Below are 11,680 nucleotides of genomic sequence, written 5' to 3'. Positions count from 1 at the left end.
CACAGACACAACACTGAGACACATTTAATATTTATTAACGATAACAGAAACGTATTGATTATTTTGGATACATACATTTGCTATTTGCTATTGCTATTTATAGGTATACGTTTGAGTAAAATGAACATTGTTGTTTTATTCTACAAATTACAGACAACATTTCTCCCAAATTCCAAATAAAATATTGTAATTTAGAGCATTTATTTACAGAAAATGAGAAACGGCTGAAATAACAAAAAAAGATAGGGCTTTCAGACCTCAAATAATGCAAAGAAAACCAGTTCATATTCATAAAGTTTTAAGAGTTCAGAAAAAAATCAACATTTGGTGGAATAACCCTGTTTTTTAATCACAGTTTTTTATGCATCTTGGCATCATGTTCCCCTCCACCAGTCTTACACTCTGCTTTTGGATAACTTTATGCTGCTTTACTCCTGGTGCAAAAATTCAAGCAATTCAGCTTGGTTTGATGGCTTGTGATCATCCATCTTCCTCTTGATTATATTCCAGAGATTTTCAATTTGGTAAAATCAAAGAAACAATTTTCATTTTTTTTTTTTTTTTCATTATAAGTGCTCTCTTATTTTTTCCAGAGCTGTATATTGTATTGTTTTTATGAGATAATTATACATGTTATACATATACTAATTAAACTAATTCAATGTTATACTTTTAATGGCTAAGTTTTATATATCAATATAAATGAGAGAAAAAAGCAACATGTCTTATATAATATAATTCATAGATATACTTTCCATCATATCTCTGTTGACTGTTTTTTGTTTATTTTTTAAATTTCTGGCAAGAAAAGTAAAGGTAAAAAGTGATTAAACTAGGTAATAGGTTGGAGGGCCAAAAGCCACAGTATTTTATATTTTATATACTTTTTTTATATACAACCTTTTGTTTGTTGGAAAGATGAGCAGTGGGACGTACAGTGAATAATGTGAAACACATACATAGACCATATGCACAGTATTACCACAACAGAAAAATAAACATAATTCTTCTTTTAAGAAGAAGCCTGTTACGAAAGAAAATCTAAATTGGTTGATAATATCTGACCATATATTAATGGATTTACCTGAAGCTCCCTAAAGTCTAGTGCATGATCATTCATGAATAGCAATTGACAGAATATTGAAAATCAAGGCACAGTATTTTGATAATGACTCAAAAACTATAAATTAAAATGATCTCATAAGGCCTCATATTGTATCCATATTTATTACATTATCTACTTCTTTAAAGCCTCCACTTTGATCACAAACTGCCTGATATCATCAGCTAGAAGCTGGGGCTCCTCCAGGGCGGCGAAGTGTCCTCCACAGGGCATGTAGGAGTAGGACACAACGTTCCTGTATTTCTGGCGAGCCCACAGGGGCGGGCAGTGGACCAGGTCTTCTGGAAAGGCAGCCAAACCGGTGGGCACATGTACACTCGCCCTACGGGCACAGAGACCAGGGCTGTTACTGAAATGTTCAAAATCTTCCTGGATCAGCAAAAAAATGTAAGATAATATGAATACAATGCAGATACATTAGTGCAATGATCCAACATCACCTAAACACTTCAGAAAATATCAGCTAAGATCATTAATCAAAACCTAAACATCTGTCTGATCTTTAGAACTTCACACATTCCCAGCACCATCCTTCATCCCCAAAGACTGTCTGTATTATCGCAAGTCTTGAGACTCGACTCACGCTAATAGTGACTTAAACAATGTAGACAACCAATAGGAGAAGAGCTACGGGAAGTGGCAAGTCTATATTTCATGTGACTGTTCACGTAAAAAACGATTTTGTAGTTAATAGGTCTTATATGGTTCTTACTTTAATATGTACAGTATTTTAAACACAGGTAGCACTTTAAAGTCATTATATTTAACGTTATTTTATTTTGCACAACTTTGTCTTATTGTGCAGTGTTATTTTTAATAAACATGTTTAATAAATACACATTTTGCACGAATGACATTCTTTATTGCATTACTTCTAAAATTACTTCTAAAACAAAGGCAAATGTACAGCTGTGAAACTGTGATTATTTGCTATACAAGGTTGTAGCAAAAAAAGGAGAGAGTTGAACACAACATGTGTCTTTAGATGTGAGAGGTGGTCAGACTTCAGTCTGTTAAAAGTCTTTTCAGAGTCTTTTCATGTAGTGTATGGACAGCTTAAGAGTACATGGAAGAACCACTAACATAAACCAAGACTCAAACTGAGAATTGTTCTAGAAGCATTAGGAACAACCAGTAGGAAGACTCAAGGAAAGAACCTTCCTAGCTCCTCTGGGTTTGCAAATGTGCTTTTTTTAGGTGTGGATGCTGGATTGTCTGAGAACCTCTGGAAGCTACAATTCATTGGCGTATTAGAACAGATCAAAGCATGCTTTTTTAAAAGGTTTTCTGGATCTTTTTGAGGACTTTTTTGATGTTGCTCACCTGGCGTCCACCCTTTTCAGAAGGCTCCCTTTGAAGTTCTCTTTATAAAAACGCATTGAAGACACTATGGAGCCAGTGGTCCAGTAGATCATGACATTAGTGAGGAGATCATCCAGACTGAACTTCCTGAAATGGAACAGAATAAACAGCATCAACAGAACATTCAGGGGTTGGACAATGAAACTGAAACACCTGTTATTTTAGTGTGGGAGGCTAAATTTGAGCAGCCTGGTGATCAATCTTTATTAATTGCACATTGCACCAGTAAGAGCAAAATGTGAAGGTTCAATTAGCAGGGTAAGAGCACAGTTTTGCTCAAAATATTGCAATGCACACAACATTATGGGTGACATACCAGAGTTCAAAAGAGGACAAATTGTTGGTGCACGTCTTGCTGGAGCACGGTATCCAGGGTAATGTCAGCATACCACCAAGAAGGACCAACGACATCCAACAGGATTAACTGTGGATGCTGTAAGAGGAAGCTCTCTGAAAGGGATGTTCGGGTGCTAACTCGGATTGTATCCAAAAAACATAAAACCACGGCTGATCAAATCACGACAGAATTCAATGTGCACCTCAACTCTCCTGTTTCCTCCAGAACTGTCCGTCACCGCAATAAATTATTGTGCTCTAAAACCAGGTGTGTCAGTTTCATTCTCCAAATCCTGTATTTCTCATGTTTGGCTTTAGAAAAACATGCACAGCGCAATATGTCCTAGCACCTCTGCTGGCTGGTTGCAGTATGATCTGTATCTCTGCCCATCTTCATATGTTTCAATGACAGAAGATCCAATTTTCTATCTCATTTTACTCACTACACTGTCATTCCATCACCATTGTTTAATTCCACCAATTACTTTTACCTGTGCTAATGTTGCCACATGTTTATTTCCCCCGAAAATTTTAGTTTAGTTTTTAAACCTTATTCTGCTATATCGTAAGAAGGCGGGGTTACACTCAGGAATTAAGTGATTGACAGACAGCCTTGGATGTAACTGAGTCCATGTCTACACTACATGGAGTAGCTGAGTTTTAGTCAAGCTGTCTTTGTAGTTTTTTATAGTAAGGTTGATGTTAGAATAAAATAGCAAATGTGCTATATAATTAGCTGTTAGCTGCTCAGCTAATGTTCACATAGTTAGACATACATCATGTATTTCCTTTATTTTTAAATGTTTTGTTGCACATAACACAGTTTAAGAGCTGCTGTCGATCAGAATAGACCATGAACCAGCCAATGAATGAGTTTATACACCAATGAAACAGTAGCTTGGCCCTGCCCACTGCTAAAATTCTGGAAAAACAGAAGTACTACAGCCATTGTAACAGCTAATTTTTACTCATTTAATTGGGATTTAGAACACTTTGTGATGTATTTTTTACTGTTTAGGGATAGTTTATGAAATAAAATGTCAAGATACAATATATAAAATATTACACACAGGCTTCCAAAGCAGTATGATCCAATGCAAAAAATAAAAATTATATATTTTAAAATAATGATGTGCTCTATAGATTTCCTATTAGAATATTACAGTCGGAATTTTACAGACAGAAAACAGCATTCTTAAATTTCTTCTATAACTGGAGATAATTCAGGTCTGAAAAGGATAAACTGTACTTTTACTGTTGAAATATTATTCTTACTAGACTCAATTAAGGATAAAGGGAATTAAACCACCATATATGATATACTGTACAGTATTCCCAAACAGCAACACTAACACTGCTGCAACACACACCCAACCACACCACTAACATCTCAGTGTCACTGCTGTGTTACAGGATCTGCTCTGCAGAGACCTCAAGACAAGAAAACGACCAATAATGAATGAGTTAGAGTTCAACTGCAGGACCTGCATCAACATACGACCTGCAGTTACTGTACCTGCACACATATCCAGGTACATGAGGCACGTTACCTGTTAATTAAATATAAATTTAAAGCATTTTTAATAAAGATACTCTTCTGATTCTCTTTATGTTTTACCTTTCAAGTCCTCCGTCCTGAAGATGTACGTTCTGAGAGTCGTTCCAGCCAGAATACTTCTCCAGTATATACGCAGCCAGACCAACCGGGGAGTCGTTCAGCCCACAGCCTGCAGGAGGGGCCAGATCACTGTAAATTACCCCACACTACGCAAGCAAGTGTTTAATGTACTGAATCTCACCTGTACAGGTAAATACACAACCCATACACTCTTAAAAATAAGGGTGCTCCAAAGATTCTTTGAGTCTTTAAGTGTTTCATGAAGAACTATGTTTAACCGAGATCTCTAAATGATTAAAAACCTTTGCAACCATTTCTTGTAACTTTAAAACGGGCTTCAAACAAATATCATGATTATATTTAAGCTGCATATCATGCAGCTTAATTTATACCAGGGGTTGGCAATAGGCGGTCAGATGTGGAGGTTGTTTGAACTATAATGAACAATAATAAAACATAATAATAATAAAATAAAATGCTTCTCCGGTGAGCTTTTGTTTATATTCCTCTCTCTGTTGTGCTCGACGTGAAGTTAGTTTTCCACCCGTTCTTGTTTTTCTGCCCGTTCTCGGGCTCCCTATCTCCTTATAATGGTGTTTTTTTCCCGGCTGTGTCCCAATTCACTAGCCAGGGAACCGGGTTTAATTTCGTGTGAGGAGCAGTGTGTTTATTTTTTTAATTATTTATTAATTTCTTCTTGGGTTTATTTAAAGACATTTAATCAGTTGAACCAGTAGAACTAGATTACCTGCTGTATCTGGTTTGGTGGCCTGGATGTGCAGGTAGCCGGTCTCCTTCAGCATGGAGAAGATGTTCTTCTGCATGTAGGGGTACAGGAGCTTCACGTCCTTCTGACTGAAACCCACCAGAGAGGGGAAGCGGGAGCCCAACAGCAGAGACACCAGGATGACCGGGTTTACATTGGTCACAGGAAACATGTTGAGGTGGAGGCCCTTCACACTGCTGCAGGGTGCAGGGGGGGGAGTGTTTGTGAGTTTATTTTCTGTGTTGTGTAGAATATGAATTCACTACACCCTGCCAATGAGATACCGCATCATGTTGGAGAGTGGGGTTTAGTTCCTGGTCTGGGTGATTGGATGCGGTGCTACACCAATACAAGTTTGTGGGCAAGACTCCTAATGCCTGGTTCACACTACATGTTTAACATCTGACTCAGTCGGTGACTGGGAGTCAGGAGCAGCAGCTACATACAGCCAATGGGATTACAGAAAGAAAACCACGTTTATAGAGAGTCTGACCACCCTAACATTCTCCCTGTTATATCAATAAATAACTGTTAACTCCTCTATGAATAGGGGTGAATGGGAAAAAAAGCTAAAACTTTAAATTAAAAATAATGATCAACTACTTGTTCTGAGTATTTCTTTAATTTAGAAAGTAAAATAAAAACAGGTTTTGCACTGTAAATCACTAGCATAACGTGTTTAATTAACCTGTTTTTGGAGAGCAGCCAGGTGAGTTGGCAATCTCCCACAGTGAGTAAACTGTGCAATTTGTGACCCCGTGTTGCCGATCAGTCATGTAGTGTGAACAGCACAACGACTGACCACTCAAAAAGTTGTGTAGTGTGAACCTGACATAACACTACAGTGACCCACCTCTGTAATAGGAATAACCTTATAAATCACGCTGGATAAGAGCGTCAGTCAGATAAATGGCGTTAATATCTTACTCTGGCTTCATCTGAGCCATGTTGGTGGCTATGATGGAGCCCCAGTCGCCGCCCTGCAGGTAGAACTTGGAAAAGCCCAGTCGTTCCATCAGCTTCAGAAAGATTCGAGCTGCAGCCAGAGTGTCGAATCCTGATACAGAAAGAGAACAGTTCTGGGTTTGAGCTGTATGATTGTTTTACAGTGGAGCTATATGAAGCTAACATTGCGAACAAGTAAAGGAAATTACAATAATCAGTAAATAATAATAAATAATAAATAATTACTCGTTTAAAAAAAAATGACAATGTAAGAGTAAGGTTATTCTGCATTTCTTAGTCAATATGTTATTGAAGGCTGTTCCATAATAAAGACGCTTTTTTACATAGCCTATAAAGGCTGTTTAAATTCAAAGTGATTTTGAGGGCGCAGCTGATGTATCCTTCCATGCTCAAGTTAACATTCGTGATTTTATTCATGAGTATTGCTAATTGTTAATCCCAGTATACACTTTAGATGTGAGGCCTGTATGTATGTGTATACCAACTGGGTCCTAGAAGCTTTTCTCCATGGGTTCCATGTTTACTCCCCATAAGGTTATTATGTTATAATTAGGTTATATTAGGTTATAATGTTATTGATGGGCTTGATCAGGGTAAGTGGATAATAGAGCAGGAGGGGTTAAACATCGATGGTATTCATATACAACACCTGCCCTACATTCTACCCATGTGAGCTCCACAGGAGCATTGTGGGTAATATGACAGTCCCACTAAGGACTTTCCCTACCTCAGCTAAATAGCCTAGGCTTTGAAACAAACACAGAAACACAGCTATGGACAAAAGTACCTAGCATGGCTAAATAAGTAGCAGCCATGCTGAAGTATTTAATGCTTATTAGTAGCATCTACTGCTAATTTACTGTATTATAAAATGATTACTGAATCTGCTGCTTCGTATTTCAGTACCTTCACATTCTGGGGCATCAGAGTAGCCATAGCCAGGAATGGAAGGGCAGATGACCTCAAACGCCAAGTCATCCTGATTGGCCAGCAAGAGAGGCAGCATCCAATAGAATTCAGAAAAAGATCCAGGCCAGCCGTGCAGCAGCATCAAGGGTTTCCCACTCTGCCCAGACAGGGATCCAGTGGGCTTACAGTGGACAAAGTGTACATTCAGACCTGAAGGAGGACATATCATGCAGTTATTTTTCATGTAACTTAAAAAAAAATAGAATTAATAAAGGCAGTGGTTGTATATACAGTATAACAGCAATTCTAAAAACTTTGGGATGCTAAAAAACAGAATGCAATATATATTTTTTTATCTCCAAAACAAACACAGGTCATATAGCTTCTCAAGCTCCTGCATCCTCATATGGGGACAGTACATTTATGCCTCTCTGCACTATGATCGTTAATTTTTTTAAAAAGTTGAGCCTTTGTCCTCATATGGAGACACTGCCTGTACCATCTTGTGGTCACATGATAACATTATATTCAATTGATTAAAAACAAAACTGCAGGAATCCCTTTTGATCCTAAATAGCAAGGATCATTTTTAAATGTAAAAAAATACTGTCTCTATGAAAGGACACTTTCATACTTCAAACAGCTTCCTGTACAAAAAAAAAACAAGTTTAGATTTTATACTTGTTTGATCCTACTAATCCCAAATAGCTAGGAGAAATTAAAAATGCACACCAAGCAAAAGTCAAAAGTGTGTGTCTCAGGAGGTTAAAATGTAAAGTTTTGATTCATAAGACCACAGTGCAGTTTTCTATTTTGTCTCAGTCCATTTTAAATGATCATGGGGGGTGGTTCTGGATGTTTATATATGGTTTATATATGATATTATGAACTGTAGATGGTGGGATATCCAATGTCTTCTGAATTTTGTGAAGTTATGAAGTTTTATTTGGAGTTTTATTTGCTTCTGAGAGACTCTCAGAGAGAATCTCTCTCTCTCTTTCTCAATAATGCTCTTTTTATACCCAGTCATGTGAGGTAGTTGCAATTTGCTTCTATTGCAGCTGTTTATTATTGGTGCAACTTATGTTTCCAGTGTTTTGTTACCCTGTCTTAAGTTTTATTAGACAATTTTCTGCAATCAAGCACTAAATGAATTAATATTTTTCATAAAATCTTAAAACATCTTAATGTTTTCTATGTTTGATTGGGAATTAAATATGGGTCTATTGAATTTGAAACCATTGTATTTTGTTTTTATTTACCTTTCCTCACATTTTATACAGCGCCCCAACTTTTTTTGGAATTGAAATTGTAGAACCATGACTTAAACATAAAGTAAAAAACTAAATGTTGTTTCTCAGGTTTATCACCACACAGAACCCTTTTGGTAAGAGACTGGTTCAGACTGACCTTCGATGTTGGTTTTGAAGTGCGGGTATCTGTTCAGGACGTTAACTTGCTTTTGCCAGTCGAAGTTGTGTCTCCAGTAGGAGATCACTTTCTGAAGGTAGCTGGAGCTGAAGCCGTAGTGGAAGCCAGAGTTCTCCAGAGGAGGAGACAGTCTGGCCCTGTCCAGCCTCGCGTGAAGATCCTAATGGGAGAGGAGACCATTAACCCTTAAACCTCAGCTCTACTGTTTGGTAGAGAATATTTATATTATTGTTTCTTATTAAAGAAGATACTGATCTAAACTTAACCTGAGATATGCTAAGCTAATAAAATCCAATAGAGGACACTGTGTCTTTCAGCTGTATGCTTTTTCAGTCCTCATTCAGTCATTACTCAACACAAGTTAATAGTTATTTAATAGAGCTTCTGATGATGAATTATGTTTACCGTATTTTTTTGCAGTACAAGGTGCACTTAAAATCCTTTAATTTTCCCCTAAAAAATGATCAGAAATCCTTATAATCCGGTGCTCCTTATGTATCAATTCTATCAGTCAGGCATTAAGGAGTAGTAAAGTCACTCCACTGAAGTACAGAGTTATACAGGAGTTTCAGTTTAGTTCTCCAGCAGTATTAGCATTAGCCGCTAACCGCGCTAAGTGCTAGCTCTTTCCCCGTTCAGAGGTGGGTATATCAGACTGTAGCCCCTGGGATAACCGTGTTAAAACAAGGTACGTGGGACGAACTGCTAGCTTACTCAGGTTTCCTCAGTGTAGCGCCGTCAGGCAGCATTTACTAGCACTAGCGCTGGTGCTAACCTCGGCTAACACTGCTGCTAACCTTCTAAGCTTATTGTAAATAAACAAAAGCATTTTACTTACCCAAATAAACATTTTTTAGGAGAGAAATGTGTGTAGATTAACATCAAGCTCTTGTTTGACTTTTAAAAATGCTATTTTTAAGAATTACAGTTTTGTTATGTTTCTGCTAAATTAAAAGGGAGATATGGCGACAACATTGTTCCTTACTAGTGTTGTTTACAGAGATCCTAAGTTGCTCAAATTATTTTAAGCTAGGTACTCCCAGGCCTTGACTTGGTTCACTTGTTCTAGATTCCTGGAGATTTTATCTGACTTGTACATATGCGCTTAAAATGCGCCTTGTAATGTCCAAAAATTACGTTATACTTTAATTTATATACTACGCATAACAGAAAGAAGCTTGTCCTCACTTCTGGTCACATGTTTCCATGTAGGCTTGCAATGTTACTGTGAAAATTTGATTGCATTCAGCCACAACAGCTGTAGTACTGATATCAGCTGATAGTGAGATTGTAGCATCACCTGAATCTCTGTATCTGAAGTTTCTATTCTAAATGGATGAATACGAGAGTCCTCAGACGCCGGTCTCGTCTCTCTGCTCCACCAGCCGTCCCCCAGCGGAATGGAGCTCACTGTCCTGTAGCATCCCACCCGTCCTGTATGTCCTGCACCAGAGCGACCAGCCGCTGTGAAGACCTGCAGGAGCTTCAGCCTCGACCTGCTCAATGAACTGGTTGCATGTCTGTGGACAATATAGAGTGCGATGTGTCCTACCCAATATCAGAATCAGGTAGGTTTGTCTTACCAAAAACAAATAGCGGGAATATGCATTAAACTCGCTTTTCCTCAGTGTTTCATAATAAATTTGCACGTTTAAATGCATGCAATAATTAAATGGCATGTATCTTAAGCCTAGTTGTAGACTATATTTTTATTTTATTGGAAAATTTCTATTAAAAATTATGTATAGTCCAAGACCAGGCTTAATCCTGAACTGGGAAAATGCCCCTCTGTATTTACACTTCTGAAGGCAGTCCTCAAACAGATGCTTGATTACAGGTATCTTCGGGACACTACTAGTGCATCTCAAAAAATCTGAATATTATTTAAAAAATAGTTTATTTCAGTAATTTAGTTCAAAATGTGAAACTCATATATTATATAGATGTATTAGACACAGAGTGATATATTTTAAGCTTTATTTCATTTATTGTTGATTATTGATTATGGCTTACAGCCAATAAAAAAAAAAAATCAGTGTCTCAGAAAATTTGAATATTATATAATAATAAGACCAATTGGTACTTTTGGCAGTGTCCTGCCAAAATGAAAATGCTGGAAAATGAAATCCACATCTCTATAAAAGTTGTTTTCAGCAGAGGGAAGCTGTAAGATATGAAGTGCTGTAAGATTTTGTGGGAAAACAAAACTGCACTGACTTTAGACTTGATAATAAAACACAGTGGATCAACACCAGCAGATGACAGACATGACTCTCCAAACCATCACTGATCATCAGTAAATTTTACTTTATTTAATTTGAGGGACATCAAGGGAGCAGAGACTGGAGGAAGAGTGGAGAGACACACAGTCCAAGCTGCTCGAGGTCTAGTGTGAAGCCAAATCACATCCATAGCATACATTATAATATAATAAAGAGTGAATTATAGTACACTTACCTAAAAGGCATCAGAAGAAGCATTCCTGCTGTGGTCAGGACTCAGCAGGGCTCTGTGGTAAATGGCTGGGATTAATCCGTCCAGCTGAGCTCCAGTATAATCTGAGGTAATTGGGGCAGTGTGTGTTCTCGGGTTAGAAGGCCGATGTAGAACAATTGTTATTTGTTTGTGTTTCTGAGGAACCTTTCCACTCCACCGTTCAGTTATCCTTCTCTGACTCGTTCTGGGTGGATTAGGAACTCAGGGGGAGCTCCCAGAATGCTCAGGGGTTGCAAATTTTTTTGTTCTTTTTTGTTTGGGTTATTTGAGTTTCGTTTGAGACATTGACAATATTTGGGGGTTTATGTTTGACTAAATTTCATTATGGTGGTTCTGCTGATGGATCATTGTTCACCCTCCTGAGTTTGGGGTGGATGGTGGATAAGATTCTCTGCCAGTGAAGCCGCTGTGTGTTTTTGTGCTCTTTTTAACGCTAAAGACTTAAGATTTTGGGGATCTGGTATGTAGAATAAATTTGTCCCAAATGTAAAAATATGAATGCAATCCACAGAATGTATTCCTTTTTTTATCGTAACATTCAGACATCAGACATATTTATAGGTTTATGTTTGAGTAAAATGAACATTGTTGTTTTATTCTATAAACTACAGACATTTCTCCCAAATTCCAAATTAAAATATCAATCATTTATTTGCAAAAAAAGATGCAGAGC

General features: G+C 37.5%; 1 protein-coding gene across 1 annotated transcript; it reads right to left on the bottom strand.

Annotated features, from left to right (window-relative positions):
* Positions 1-14: 14 nt before the first annotated feature.
* Positions 15-11,038, bottom strand: LOC103025013 (epoxide hydrolase 1-like). Its single transcript, XM_049471232.1, has 9 exons — positions 10,969-11,038; positions 9,812-10,031; positions 8,491-8,671; positions 7,078-7,290; positions 6,133-6,262; positions 5,188-5,402; positions 4,440-4,548; positions 2,447-2,572; positions 15-1,445 (listed from the first exon to the last, which is right to left on the bottom strand). Exons 1-9 carry the CDS (start codon positions 10,989-10,991, stop codon positions 1,238-1,240), a joined length of 1,425 nt encoding a protein of 474 aa, XP_049327189.1. The 5' UTR covers positions 10,992-11,038; the 3' UTR covers positions 15-1,237.
* Positions 11,039-11,680: the final 642 nt, after the last annotated feature.

Source organism: Astyanax mexicanus, chromosome 23 (genome assembly GCF_023375975.1).
Source record: "Astyanax mexicanus isolate ESR-SI-001 chromosome 23, AstMex3_surface, whole genome shotgun sequence".
Taxonomy (NCBI): Eukaryota; Metazoa; Chordata; class Actinopteri; order Characiformes; family Acestrorhamphidae; genus Astyanax; species Astyanax mexicanus.
The sequence above is the reverse complement of the archived record's forward strand: the minus strand, read 5'-3'. Positions and strand labels throughout refer to the sequence as shown.

Bases quoted from the DNA above. Each gene is read 5' to 3' on its own strand.
- LOC103025013 (XM_049471232.1), bottom strand. From the start codon at position 10,991: ATGCTTCTTCTGATGCCTTTTAG. The intron at 10,032-10,968 runs GTAAGTGTACTA...TATTGTCCACAG, and splicing joins CTTCTTCTGATGCCTTTTAG to ACATGCAACCAGTTCATTGA. The intron at 1,446-2,446 runs GTGAGCAACATC...CTGTGCCCGTAG, and splicing joins CTGAAAAGGGTGGACGCCAG to GGCGAGTGTACATGTGCCCA.